The 15,376-nt window shown below is 32.7% G+C and overlaps 2 protein-coding genes across 2 annotated transcripts in view; one reads left to right on the top strand and one right to left on the bottom strand.

Annotated features, from left to right (window-relative positions):
• The window catches only part of HELRODRAFT_193378 (hypothetical protein), a 17,891-nt gene extending 5,798 nt beyond the window's left edge, over positions 1–12,093 (bottom strand). Inside the window, exons 1-14 of the mRNA XM_009026727.1 lie at positions 11,993–12,093; positions 11,327–11,420; positions 9,401–9,470; positions 8,515–8,564; positions 8,035–8,151; positions 7,858–7,938; positions 7,251–7,291; positions 6,078–6,172; positions 5,078–5,123; positions 4,232–4,920; positions 2,410–2,602; positions 2,292–2,347; positions 1,916–2,163; positions 1,282–1,362 (exon numbers count right to left, since the gene is read on the bottom strand). Of these exons, the coding sequence (XP_009024975.1) occupies positions 1,282–1,362; positions 1,916–2,163; positions 2,292–2,347; positions 2,410–2,602; positions 4,232–4,920; positions 5,078–5,123; positions 6,078–6,172; positions 7,251–7,291; positions 7,858–7,938; positions 8,035–8,151; positions 8,515–8,564; positions 9,401–9,470; positions 11,327–11,420; positions 11,993–12,011 (1,880 nt within the window). The 5' untranslated portion in view covers positions 12,012–12,093. The remainder of the gene's footprint in view (positions 1–1,281; positions 1,363–1,915; positions 2,164–2,291; positions 2,348–2,409; positions 2,603–4,231; positions 4,921–5,077; positions 5,124–6,077; positions 6,173–7,250; positions 7,292–7,857; positions 7,939–8,034; positions 8,152–8,514; positions 8,565–9,400; positions 9,471–11,326; positions 11,421–11,992) is intronic.
• Positions 12,094–13,988: 1,895 nt separating this feature from the next.
• Positions 13,989–15,376, top strand: part of HELRODRAFT_187365 (hypothetical protein) — a 9,208-nt gene continuing 7,820 nt past the window's right edge. The window contains exon 1 of the mRNA XM_009026728.1: positions 13,989–14,117. Within this exon, the coding sequence (XP_009024976.1) occupies positions 14,030–14,117 (88 nt within the window). The 5' untranslated portion in view covers positions 13,989–14,029. The remainder of the gene's footprint in view (positions 14,118–15,376) is intronic.

The following is a 15,376-nucleotide window of genomic DNA, read 5'->3' on the forward strand; positions in this document are numbered from 1 at the left end:
GTAGAATGTGTTCATGGTGTGATTAATAGGACGGACGCAAGGACGGGGTTGAGTGGCGGTATTGAAAGAGTGGAAAGCTTTGTTTACTTAGGGGATAAGCTGAACGCGGATGGAGGATGTTTGAGCGCAGTTACGGCTAGAGTTCGTGTGGGATGGATGAAATTTAGGGAACTGGGTGGGGTATTGTGTGGAAAGAAATGGTCAGTGAAGATGAAAGGGAGGGTATATAAAGCCTGTGTGAGAGCGGCGATGGTATATGGTGGTGAAACTTGGGTGTTGAGGAGAGAGGAGGAAAGTGTACTGCAGAGGGCTGAAAGAGCTATGGTGAGGATCATGTGTGGGGTTAAAGTGAAGGATAGGAGGAGTAGTACAGAGCTGATGTCAATGATGGGACTGAATGAGGACATTGTGACATTGATAAGGAGATCAAGATTGCGGTGGTATGGACATGTGTAGAGAAGGGATGAAAGGGTCGGGATTAGGCGAGCGATGGAGTTCGAGGTTGAAGGAGTGGTAGGAAGGGGTCGTCCGCGATTGGGATGGAGAGAGCAGGTGGAGAAGGACAGAGTGAAAGCGGGGTTGCGTGATACTGAGGCGAGTGACAGATGTGGATGGCGTCGAGGGGTATTTAGGTTTCATCATAGGTAGCCAAACGGCAACCCCCGATCTCGGGGAAAATGTCGTCTAAACGTGTGTTGTTTTTGTTGTTTCCTTTATTTTATCCAGGACTGCAACTGAAGCGCTTGTTTTAAATTATGATGCATTTGAAATATAATATGTTAACATTTTTATATATTTTAAGAACGAATAAGTGAACTTCAAATGGGAGTTTAAGCAAACATTTTTTGAATCTATTCAAATATTTTCTGTAAAGTATCACCAAATACTTAGAGTTTATATAGAGCGCCCATTCAAGTCCTCATGAACGCCTTTTTCCATGGTACGCTTTGATACTTTTTCTGAAAACGTGGCCAACACATTTCTAAAATACTTTTATACCCAGATTTGCTTGCTATTCAACCTTTTGAAAAGATTTTCTACCTTTTTATTTTTTTTTCACAAATCAGATGATAAGTTAGATTTCTGAAAGGTCATTTGATTCGTTTAAAAGAAGTTTTATATTTACTGAAAAATTTTGAAAAACACATCAATAGCGGTAAATTTTAATAAAAGCTGAAAATTTAACGTAGAATTAATACCAAACAACAAATCCTTCGAATTCAATAATCATATTCATACGCCACATAAACGGAATAAAAAATGAGGTTAACGATTACAAACTTGTGATTGGATATTCCTCTCCAAACAAGCATGATAGACTTTTTCCAAACTTTGTGCGTCCTCTCATCTTCTGTGTCACTACTGGAAAGTTGTTAACTCAATTTTATCATTTACATTTTATCTTGCTATTACTACATACTCATTTATTTGCTTATTCGTTCATTCATTTATTGTGGTTATAAATAAATCAAGGTCTAGAGCCGGAACCGACATTTTGTTTGGAACGAAATACAAGGCCGGCTAGACAAAATTTTGGTTAATTTCGGTTCAGTGCATGAATAAATTTGAAACTCTAAACCAATTGAAAATTTTTTAAAAAAGAGGCTTTGGATTTTTTAAACTCTTTAATGAATTTAGCAGAGTAAATTATTCGAATTAGAAAAAATTAATGTGCGCATGCGTCATGCCTCCAGCTGTTGAGGATTTTCAGCTGTCATTCGTGTTTCCAGTTCTAACTTACTTAATTCAAAGCTGGTCGGATACTTTTTATTGTACAGTTCATACAGACTTTATAGACTTAGCAGTTAATTTTATTCAAGAATTTTTAGATCAAATCTAAATTAACACTTTTTTGATTAAATTCATACTTGTAAATTTCCCAACAAAAAATATTCAGCCGACAAAAATAACATACTTGCAAAAAGATGCAGGACTGTTAGGTAGGGATTCGTTCAGTTCAGCGAACTTTGGTTTTAATGTGGCTGAGGCTGCTGACAATTTCAAAGAATGATCATTTTTGATGTCATCGTCGTCTTCCTCTTCATCGTCAGTTGTGTCCGCCTTGCTGCTACTAACTTCCGATTCTTTAATATATTCTAAATCCTCTTTAATAGCCGGGAATGTAGTTGCTGTAGTAGCTGTGGTTACTGTTGCAAGATCCTCCTGGTCGTAGATGTAGAAAGAAATTATCATATTTCAAAGTCCCATAAAAGCGATAGCTGTTTAGAGGCCTCAAGACAATTGATAACTATAAGATCAAAAATAAGAATAAAAATGAGCAATTCACTGACTTTATCAGTAAGGGCTTTCTTCGTATTGCATTCATACTTTCTTTCTTTCTTTAAACCTTTGTGGTAAGTGATTGATGTGTGATCAAAACAGTAACATTTAAAAAAATATAAAAATTACTTTTAGCTGAGAGATTGCTGTTGGTGTGCTTTGATGACAGAGCAGCATCTCCGCTGTTGGAAATGCTGCTTGAAGGCGATGATGGTTCCGTGCAGCCCTCGTCTCCTTCCGAATCCGCCAACTTCAAGGAAGTTAGCAGTTTTGTCTCATCAGGCGTCGTGCTGGCGTTTATTTCTTTCAGCTCAGCACTCTCCTTGTGTAAAATAAAGGTAACACTGGTCAGGTCATCGTTGTTAGTAACAATCAGACCATAAAAAACAATTTTTTTTTAAACGATCCACTTTCAAAAAAATCCTCCACCAAAACAGTATAAAAAACAAATGCGTTCTCATGCTCGTCCGGTTTAAATTACTAATTCTCCGAGATCTGTTTTTAATTCCGTCATTAAATCATCATTAATTGAAATTATAAAGGCAATATATTAATTTTTAGACAGAACAAAATTTCCGAAAACTCATTCAAAAAGAAAATTGTCATGTTGGTGTCCAGTCCAATAGGATATCATCTCTAGAATAAAGTTATATTATGTCTCATCTGCTTTCTTGTGCATACTAAATTTATTATTTTTAAGAAGTTAAAAGTGACTCGAAAGTTACTCACAGTTCAAAGAAATTTGACATTTAAAAAATTAGTAAACAAAAAGTAGAGTTGCGGTAAATAATGACTCTTTTAAAAAAATTCCAGCCAAGTGAAAAAGGTGGAAGGCACTTTCAAATGTAAGAAATGTGTTCATGGTGTGATTAATAGGACGGACGCAAAGACGGGGTTGAATGGTGGTATTGAAAGAGTGGAAAGCTTTGTTTATTTAGGGGTTAAGCTGAACGCGGATGGAGGATGTTTGAGCGCTGTTACGGCTAGAGTTTGTGTAGGATTGATGAAATTTAGGGATTTTGGTAAGGTATTGTGAGAAAGAAATGGTCAGGGAAGAGGAAAGGGAGGGTATAAGCATGTGTGAGAGCAGCGATGGTATATGGTGGTGAAACTTGGGTGTTGAGGAGGAAAGTGTACTGCAGAGGGCTGAAAGAGCTATGGTGAGGATGATGTGTGGGGTTAAAGTGAAGGATAGGAGGAGTAGTACAGAGCTAATGTCAATGATGGGACTGAATGAGGACATTGTGACATTGATAAGGAGATCGAGATTGCGGTGTTGAGAACTGGATGAAAGGGTCGGGATTAGGCGAGCGATGGAGTTCGAGGTTGAAGGAGTGATAGGAAGGGGTCGTCCGCGATTGGGATGGAGATAGCAGGTGGAGAAGGACAGAGTGAAAGCGGGGTTGCGTGATACTGAGGCGAGTGACAGATGTGAATGGCGTCGAAGGGTATTTCGGTCTCATCATAGGTAGCCAAACGGCAACCCCGATCTCGGGGAAAATGTCGTCTAAACGTGTGTTGTTGTTGTTAAAAAGTAATTTTTGAAAAAATGTTTTGTCCTAACTCTCAACTTCTGCATCACTCAACTTCTGCAACACTCAACTTCTGCATCACTCCACTTCTGCATCGGTCAACTTCTGCATCACTCAACTTCTGCATCGGTCAACTTCTGCATCACTCAACTTCTGCATCAGCCAACTTCTGCATCACTCATCTTCTGCATCTTTTGTTCTCCTCAGCCATCCCCGCTCACAAAATCAAAAATCAGAAAAACACTTTAATGATTTTCTGCGCACAACTTCTAAATCAAAAAGTAAAGTTAAAACAAATAAACATATTTCCGGTATATGGTATATTATTATTTTGGTAATAAATAATAATTATATCCATCCAAGTAATATAAAATTAGCGTTTGTTGAAAATTAAAAAAATGAAGATAGATAGATCTTACTTCCTTAATATTTGAGACAGAACATTTTAAATTATTGTTTTCAGATTTGTCGTCATCGGCGTTGGTTTTCGTGTCGATTTCATCGGAATATGATTGTTTGCCGTATTTAACTGAATTCTCGTCGTCGGCACTGCTCACGTTCTCTACAGCTTCCATGAGACTCCTTTCAGCTACTTCAATCTCATTGCTGAAATCGTTACATTCTACAATCTCTTTCTCGATTTCATTCGAATTTGTTGTTTTTAGGTTATTAATGTCGACATCATCCTTCATATCAACATCACTGCTGATAACATTTTTGGTATCTGTGCAATTATCCTGAGTGTAATCAGTGGTAGCGTTACATTTCATGTTATCGTTGTCATCATCGGTTTTGTCGTTTTCATTAATCTTTTCAGCAGCTTTTATATCATCACCACCATCTTCAACATCATTGGGGGGATTATCATTATTGTTCTGACTACCTAGATTATCTGTGACTTCATTTTTGCAGACATGTACATCGACTTCGACATCTTCAATAATCTCCTCAGTTGATATCAATATGTCTTCGCTGTCGTTGTTCTCAATTGTCACAAAGTGGTTATCAGTAATATTCAGATAAGATTCATCTACAATTTCATTTTTGCCAAGAATTTTTTCATCGGAGGTCAAATTGGAATCATTATTTTCTTCAAAATCAGCTTTACCTGCAGATTAGAAATAGATTGAAAATGTAAAAAAATGTAAAAAAAATCAATGCCATCGCACTAATGTATAATATTCAAGATTTACAGAGAAAATACAAATAGTGTGAAGTGTGAAAATACAAATATCTGTGAAGTAGGGAAGTAATAAAAAACTAACTGATATCTCGTTCATCTTCTGCATCGAAATCCTCTTCCATGGCATCCTGAATGTTTAATACAAAGTTAAAAAGTGAAAGTATGTTGAAGTGAAAAAAAATTTGTAAAATGTAGATTGGAAATAAGTTTTCACACAACACGCACTTAACAGGTACTGTAGAATGGTTCAAAGAGGGAATGGTGACCTCGATGCTAGTACTTCATTCAAATCTTACTTATTCAAACAAGCGACCACTCCGGAAAATACAATACAAAGTAAAATCAAATATCAGCAAGTCAACTCGCTTATGAATAGACGTGTGCTTATGAAAAAAAATTTTTTAATTAACTTTAAAAACTTTTCTATAAATTTTATTGATTGGCTGACTAGAAAACACTATTTGCAACAATTTTATTATTAGTGTATTACATCTCCGTTAGTGAAATTGGAAAAGGGTCATTGCTAGGATACTGGATGGATCAAGTTCCCCTTCAACTGCTAACAGAAATTTAATTTGGGGAAGAAATTGCAGAACCAACTAACCAACAAACAATTCAAATAATAAAATTCAGCCAGAAAATACAACAATAGATGTCAGGAAGACATTAAAGCTGAATAAATTCTTAAGCGGTATTGTCAGCTACGGCGTCAAAAATTGTTAACAATGCACTAACAATTCACTGCATTATTATCCAATCAGTTTGAGGTAAGTAAGCTGAGCCTTCGTCTAAAATTTAACAAGTTTACAAATATTAGGTTGGCTTGGCACAAAAGTCTTGCATCATAATAACAATTTTTTTAATATATTGCTTTATAACAAATTTTCTGCTCTATAAGGTGCTTTTTTATACTTTTTTGCAGTTGACTGCCAACATGTCAGAGGATCAATTGGTTATGAGCTTAAGCAGTGCGAAAACGGCTCGAAAAATTAACGCTGTTTAGCGCTAGTAAAGTTGAAAAAACTTGTTTTGACGATGTATCCAAAAATTTCGTTTTGGAGATTATGATTTTAAAGACGCACCGCGAATTTGTCGAAACACAGTAAACCAGGATAAAGAAATAACAGCCCTTGTCGAAGCCAACTCATCTCAGACAGTTCAAGGTATGGTGGAAAAACTTAATGTTAGTCGGCACGCAGTTAGAGAGGCATTGAATTAAATAGGGAAAGTGAAAAAGCAGCACAAATTTTCATGTTTCAAAGTTACTTTTTTACTGATTTCGCAGGACAAGAACGACCCGTTTTTGACCGCAATGTTACGTGCGGTGAAAAGAGGATTTTGTACAACATAAAGCGTTCTGGTCATTTGGTGGACTAATATGAGCCCCTAAAACACTTTATAAAAACTAAAACCCACCAATAAAACGTATGGTTACGGTATGGTGATACGATGGCTTTTGAACATACATCATGGAATTCAAGAGTATAGCATATAATTTAAAAATGTATAAATAAAAATGTTACTCAACCGTTTTATTTAATATTGACACTTCTGGATTTTCTTCCTTGTTTTCTGGTGACACGACTTTTTTTTATAAATAATCAACAAATTAAAAATGAATATAATGGAGTTGATAATTTTTACATCCAAAGTGACAATGTAAGAGAAATGATTGGTAATCAGTTTATGAACTGAACTGATAAGTAACTGCCAAATATAACTTAAAATTGTCAAATAGTTTCTTGGAGACCAAATTTCAAAGCAGCAAAAATTTTACACAAATCATTGTAGGCTGGAACTAAGGCAATGTAAGAAGAAGTGGTATGATAATGAAAAGTAAAGAAAGTAATTCTCAAGTAAGAAAAGTATGGAGTGAAAGAGAATTTGAAAAATACAATGATTACAACTTGTACAATTCAACAACGTCATAAAACTTGACTGACTGAAAACGAAGGAACAAATAATTTGAATGAATATATTAACAAACAAACAAACAAATAAAAGCATAAACTTAAAATAAATAAATCAATCAACCAAACCACCAATAACAAATAAATAAACAAATTTTTAGTCATTTTTACTATCTCATTATACAACGATACAAAATACAAAGTTTACTGAACGATCATAATTAAACGCTGATGTTTAAAAAAACATCATAGAATGTCATAGGAAAAGATTATAAGTATGTTTTATATTAACTTTTCATGAAAATATTTGAAGAATAAAATGTAATTGGATGTTTAACAAAAAACCTGAGTCTTCTTCTACAGGTAATTGCTTGTTGGTTTTTTCTCTAAAAAAAAACATTTTTATGAACCAAGTAAAATAATGAATGAACAAATAAGGAATAATGATAACACATTTTATAATACTTCAAAAATACATTTTAAAACAACCAAACGTTACTGAACAGTCATTTCAAGTAAATTTCGGTGAACAAAAATTGACAAATAAATAATGAACTAAAAAAATAAATAAACAGATAAATAATGGCAAAGAAATTAATTTGAATAATTGTCCACAATAAAGTTGGTTCAGACACCAACTGTTTAAGCAGCTGCGTTGGCAAACAATACACAACTGCAAACAAAACTCCATCCATTTAATACATGACATGTTGGCTGATGAACATATATCAAACAAGTGACTATACCGTCGTCACTGATATTTGAATGGTATTTATGAAAAAAGAACCTCATACAATCACTCTTATGTAACTTTTAATGAAGTTTCTTCGAAAGAACTTGTTTATAATACTAAAAAAATTACTAGTATTAAAGTACTTAAAGGACAGCTTCTGGCCATATCAAAAGCATATTGCCTTAAGGAAGAATGAAAGATTGAGAATGGAAAACTAACTGAGATAATTTAGACCATATTTCCTTTATTTGATCCTGCAGTTGGCCAGATTTAATTTTTTCCAACTCGTTCTTCAGAGTCCTGTGCATAACAGAATCATCAGGTGAGTAAATGAATGAATGGCAATAACATTCAACAGTAATTCAATAGATAAATAACGTTTGATGCATGCTGCACCTGTATTTTTCGGCCTGCTGCTGAATGAGGACCTTCAGCTCTTCGATCCTCTCTGCTGTCAACTTCTTCACGATGACGTCTCCAGGCCTCTCCACATCTTTCTCGCCTCTCTTCCTCCTGGAAACAAAAAATTTACAGGTAATATAATCCGACTGCCGATTTAAACTTCAAAATTTAGCTGCAAATATAAAAATTTTTTATTTAAAAAAGCATGGAATTACCATAAATAATATTATAAATAATTTTTTCATAAATTTGTATGAAAAGAGAAGGTCAAGTTGCAGGCTGCTAAGCCATCAAATCGATCAGAAAGATAAAAAAATATCACAAAAAAAAACAGAATTGATTTACTTGATCGAAAATTAACACCTTTCATTATAAAAAATTTTTAACATTCTAAAAATCTAATAAAAAATCTAATAATAAAATAATATAATTAAAAATCTAATAAAACAAAACACATCATTTGAGAGAAAATACTTTGGTGTTTCAACTTTATCCAACAGTTCTTCATACTGCCTGGCACAATTCTGAAGGCGATTAATAACATTATGTATTCGGTTAACAATGAAAACCACCAGTATATTGTTCAAAAGTAAAGTAAAAAAATTATTATGGAAAGATGCCACTTGTTGATTGATGTAAAACTTTTGATAAGAATTAAGTGAGGCGGACTGTGAGATCCGTCACTTCATCTTTACATCTTCATTGAAAATAATTTTATAACAACCAGCATAACATCATGATAATAATGATATTAATCCAGATATCACCAAGTGATGATATCAATCCAGATATCACCATGAATTGTTTGAAATATTATTGCCGTTGTTTTTTAAATTGAAATATATCCAGCAATTCAATTTTTAACCACAGATTTGAAAATAAGAAAAACGGAGAATGACGAAAGGAAAATCAGAATTTGTAAAAAAAACTTTAGTCAAAGATAGAGCAAGATCGTGATAATGAAGTTGTTGGTCACTATTAAATTACCATTAGAAATACTACAAACAGATCAAGCAGCATTGGTAAAATGACGAAGATTGACAAATACAAATGCAGTAAAAATGATGACGCTTTTGCAGAATCTCTATCTAGATGCAAATTATTTTGAATTAAAACAAATAAATCTGGGTAGGAGAAACAAAAAAGTGAAAAATATATCCAGCCAAGAAAAAAATTTATATCCCATACATATTAATTATTACAATTATTCTTAAAAGAATTTATATGATCCCGCTAATTTAAAAGTGAACTTAATTAATAGCAGTTTTCAAATTGGGTATTATCCGTCTAAGGTTTAACTTTATACTATTCAATAATGAAATTTATCCAAAAAAAATTAAACAAAAACATTAAAACTGACTATCTGAGAGAACCAATCGCTGCATCTGCCAGGCTCCAAGAAAGGTCGAATGCTTCGACTCACAGACACCCTGGAACGAAAAAAGGTCATTTCAAGAAAGGTCATTTCAAGATTAACCCAAAAAAGTGTCAATCAACTTTCAAATAATATACAAAAATTTTAACTTCAAGCAAAAATAAAAATTAAAATCAACAACACCTCAAAACAATCAAAACCAAATCCGCAAAATAGGTCCCAAAAATCATGTAAGAAAATTATTCAAATCAAAATACTCCTTCGACAAATCATTAAAATACTTCAACCTATTTTACTACATCCCCTACTCAACCTTCAACGTTTGTCATCCATCATCAGACATCACAAAAAAATCATCAGATATTCCATTCATCAGCCACACATTAAATATTCCCTTCATCAAAAAATAAGTGCATAAAATTTGAAGACATCATCAGCACGGCTGCTTTAATTACCGACGTGAAAGTGGAACCTGGTCAAAAGCATCAGAGGTTCTGGGAAATCATCCAATGTTCCAACTTTCCAATACATTGAATGCCAACATGCTCAACACCCACTTTGAATCTACGTTAACCGACCAGTCTTACTAAACCCCACGAACAAAAGCAACTACAACTATTCATCAACAGCTAACTCCCCCCATCACTCAGACCTGCACATGCTAACGAAAGCCAGCTCATCTGGTACACGTCAGACAAATCATTGCCTAATTTCAATCACCCTCATTGTTTCATGTCTTTCAGAAAAATTCATAATTAGGTCATTTATCCGTCCATATTTCAATCATCCGTCCATCAAACCACTGTAACAGGATCAGTTCACGTTTCGCCCTAGAGGCCCATCTATATCCGCCATTATCTCTCTTACTTCTATCAATCAATCAATTTTTGTTTTGCGTCCAGAGACCCGGTTTCCCGAGGTAGGACGTTGTTTCTTTGCCATCAACTTTTTGCGCCAAATTAGACGATCAGTTGTATCCATTTCATTTAAATTTAGAGCTTTCATGTCTTGCTCGACATGAAACGAGCAAGACATTCTATAATATCATCTAACACAAACACCTTCCAATCAGAACTCAACTCATTAACTACATGGTCAAAGAAATGCAATCCATCACTTAGTCTCAATAAATCATTCAAACACATCATTCACAATAGCTGTAAGAAAATAACATTACCTCCAAAACACCCATCTATCACTTGAACAAATCAATTAAAAATATTAGGCATCCCATTCACCTCCACACTTAATATAGCACATCATATCAGTCACAAAAGGTTTTCAAACATTTCACGCACTCAAAACACTCCGCTCACATGGTCTCAGAGGCATCAAATTATTCAACAGCACTGAATCACTTATCATCTCACACATCAAATATGCAGCTCCCTCCTGGTCTGGTTTTGCTACACAACAACAGCTTAAGCAACTACAATCTCTCATCGAAAAACTAATTCGCTTCAACCATCTACCTGCATCATATCCTACCGTCACTCAGATATTCAACACACTCAATTCAAGACTGTTCAAGGAAATAGAAAATAACAACAACCACGTCGTCCATCCTCTACTACCACCAATTAAAACTACAACACAATCTTCGTCAACACAAGCATAACTATCAAGTCACTACTCAATGAACATATCAGGATAAATCTTTCATTATAAGACACTTGAAATGTATTAATAATCAATAAACATCTGTCACTTGTTAGATATTTTTCCAATGTAAATATTTATTTATTTAGTAATAAACTAAATTCCTTTTAATTCAATAATTCAATTTATTATTTATATGTATGTTGCAATGGGTTCTGCATCTATTAGTTTGTTTTTTAAAGAATAAATAAAGAGTTTAAAAAATCATATTTCATCACAACATATTTGAAAAAGTTGAAGTGTGGAACAAACCAGTTCTGGTCACCACTCCTCATGACAGCACTTGCAAGCGACAACTTCTCACGGGTCGACCAAACATCCGCTTGGCCTCTTTTGAATCTCTTATCTTATGCAAATATGTTTCCATTTAATTTAGTTTAAAAATAATAAAAAAAACTTCACAAATTCATGCTGTTATAATAAGGAGAGTAAGCTTTTGAAACATGTGTTTAATTTAATGTAAAACTTATTTACCATAACGTGTGCTCGTTATATAACTAAAATTGCTATTTATTTTATGTACATTATACACAAATAGCAATTATATAAATTCAATTGTGATATCGCAGTTGTTATAATGGTCTACTAATGGCACAAATTACAAATGAAAAACTAGTAGCATTTATTAACTATTGTCTATTTGACACAGCAAAAGATAAGCAAAGATTTGCATGCCATATAAGTTAAATTAAAAAATAATTGTTAGAAACTAGAAATAGAAATTAGAAAAAAAATCAATTTTTGTTAATCAATATTCAATTCAATGCTTTATAAAATGATTATTAAAGCATTAAACATTAACATTTAAGTCAAGATTAAATAAATTTAATAGTAATTAATATTTTTTATTTATTTTATTTATAATTAAATTATATTATTTTATTTAACAATTAATCAATGAAAAAAATATTGAAATACTTGTAAATTCAGAAGACATGCTTGCCAATTAAAACCTCGACTGGAAACTTATTGTAACTCAAAACACGAAAGACGTATATAAATTTTCTACAGGAGCGATCTCTAGCTATGATTGCGTTTGGTAGAAAAAAGTTATGGAAAAAGTTAATTCGATTGCAATGCACAACACAACATTTGTGATGGTGCAATTACCGATAAATTGAGTCGATTCCAATTCTACGTAATTTTATCCAAAGGGCGGGAGCATGGATATATATAATATATATGAGCGAGAGGCGTTTTATCAGCGATGATTTCAATTGCTTATACATATACATATACATATACGTAATATGCTAATGACCTCTGATCAGCACATATGCAAATTACTTCTTAGCATAAAATAAGCTCATAACCCCTTAGAAGCACATGTGCTAATTACCACTTAGCGAAATATGCAAACTACCATGTTATGTTGTTTTTATAGCGCATATACAGTTATATTATTTATTTAATTATTTATTCATATAATTTATACTATATATGTGAGTGATTCCTAACTTCTTGCTACCTGTATCTCAATCTGGTATCAGACCTGCTCACAGTACTGAAACTTCTTTACTCAAAATACATAATGATATCCTTCTTTGTAGCGATAATAGTAATATTACTTTTCTTCTTGCTCCTGTCTTTTCTTCTGCTTTTGATACGGTTGATCATACTATTCTTTTGAGGCTGACCATTCTTTTAATATCACTGATTCTTGTCTATCTTGGTTTTTTTTATCTCTGTAATTGTTTTTATTCTGTTTTTCTTAATAAATCTACTTCTAACTTCTCTACACTTACTTTTGGTGTACATCAGGGTTTTATCCTTGGCCCTCTTCTATTTATACTCTATACTTCTAAACTACCTCGTATTATTAATAATTTTTCTTTCACTAGTCAACTATATGCTGATGATTATTATATTTATACTTCTTTTCTTCCATCTAATCTCAATAGTGTTCTTCATAATCTATCTCTATGTCTTTCTTCAATTATCGCTTGGTCTGACCCTATGTGTCTTTAAACTTAATCATTCTAAATTTGAATTATATTGTTTTAATAAATTTAAACACTCTATTACTGTTCCTTCTACTATCTAACTTGATTCTAAAACTCTTGATGTTTCTCACAAGTTTCGTACTTTAGACTTTCTCTTTGATTTTAGCATGTCTCTTTCTTTTCAGATTAATAGTGTTGCTAGAAGTTCTTACATCTAAGTAGAATAAAAGACTTTTGCCTTTTCTTGACGATCCTACTTTTCTCCTTCTTGTTACTTTTTTAGTTTTATCTAGGATTGATTTTTGTAACTCGCTCTACTATGGTCTTCCTGATCCTGATTACTCTACCGTTTAAGCAATGCTTTTAACTCTGCTGCTTGTCTAGTTGCTTGTGCCTATTTCTTTTCTCATATATCTTCATATATTGTTTTCTTGCACTGGCAACCTATAAAATAATTTTTGAAATTTGCACATTTATGTATAAGTCTCAATCTAAATTATTTCCTAAGTACTTATCTGATATATTAATGGAACCTGAATGCCCCGGTTTACGGTCATTTTCTTGTTCTCACATCTTACGAGACCAAAACATTTAAATCGAACGTGGCTGTCTTGCGTTCATCTTTCTGGCCCTTTTCTCTGGAACTCTCTACCTCCTTCTTTGCTCTGACTACTTCTCAAAACCCACCTGTTTGCTAAATTTATTATTAAATTTGTTTATTTCCACGATGTTCAACAGCGCTTTATAAACTAATTGATTGATTGATTGCGCTAAAGGGTCATTAGCATATGTGCAAACATGGCACGTATATATTCAATTCATCTCTCAGAATCCATGTTTATTACACCGCCCTTTGGTTCACAAAACGAAAACATTAAATCGAACGTGCCTGTGTTGCGTCCGTATGAAAATAAAACACAGAGAGCAAAGAAGCAACCACCTTTAGCTCTGTCATAACTTTTAAAAATTTAGATGACATCTTACGTTCACGTTTGTTTATGAAGTGGATGAAATGCATAATAAAAATGATGAATTCGCCAACAAGTCGTCTAAGCGGCAAGCGGTTGATGCCTGTATTGACTTTTTGGGTGGCGTAGCTGGTTAGTAGTTAGTACTTTTTTATACGAAGGTTACTTTAGAGACGGAGATGATGTTCGCAACAGACGTTCGGCAACGAATTTTCAGTTCATCAACGAATCGGGTTGTTAAACTAATAGGCGGGCTCGCTGTCCATGTACAATCAGCTGATTAATTGTGTTGCACATTTATTTAATTTAATTTTTAATAGATTTACTTGTTTATTGTGATTTGTTATAATAAAATTAGTATTATTTAATTGCCACTATATTTTTTATTTTTTATAATTTATTTAAAAGATCAATTAAAATTTATAAATCACAATTTTTCAGTTAAATTTTTTGAATTTGGTTATAGGTTTATATTATATTATATTTATACTTCTTTTTTAATAATTTTTTTAATGTAATAAGATTTTACAATTTCATTATTTCTTCATTTTTCAAATAATTTATAAAAAACTGAATGTGTAAATACAAAGAGCATTTACAAAACATATGAGGCTTATTTACAATAATGAGTGTGGATGTCTTTGAGTGTCTTTAGTTAGGTAGAAATAATGATTCTTTTCTTGGATGTTATAAAATAGGAAAGTGTTTCTTGCTAAATCCATTAAGGATCTCTGTATTACATATAATGATAAAATGAGATTTGGTGAGCATGTAGATAGTATTGCGAATAAATGTTATCAAATAATAGGTTTAATTCAATCTCATTTTTTTGGTTTGGATAAATTTTCATTTTTGACTTTATATATATCTATAATCAGATCTAAATTAGATTATGCTTCTGTTATATGGTCACCGTGACAAATTGGTTTGATTGGGAAAATTGAGGGAGTTCAGAAAAGAGTAACTAAATTGTTGTGTGAATGTCGTGGTATGAAATACAATGAAAGGCTGAGGTTTTTAAATTTATCCACACTTAAGTTTCTTAGAAACAGAGGAGATTTGATTACTTTGTATAATATTTTGAATGGTAACTTGAATAGTAATTTATATCCAGATCTAAAATTATGTACAGATATGTTATGTAAGTTATGTATAACTTAAATAGTATTGTTATAATACTCGCTGTCGTAACCGATTTACGATGCGACGGGTTCAAATCTTCGATTGAATAAAATACTCCAAACAGTTATTAAACTTTATTTACAGAAGAAATCAACTATTATTAGTTATTAAACTTTATTTACAGAAGAAATCAACTATTATTAGTTATTAAACTTTATTTACAGAAGAAATCAACTAATCGTTTATTTCCAGTAAATTCGCACTAACGC

The sequence above is a fragment of the Helobdella robusta genome, assembly GCF_000326865.2.
Source record: "Helobdella robusta unplaced genomic scaffold HELROscaffold_49, whole genome shotgun sequence".
In the NCBI taxonomy this organism is placed as follows: domain Eukaryota; kingdom Metazoa; phylum Annelida; class Clitellata; order Rhynchobdellida; family Glossiphoniidae; genus Helobdella; species Helobdella robusta.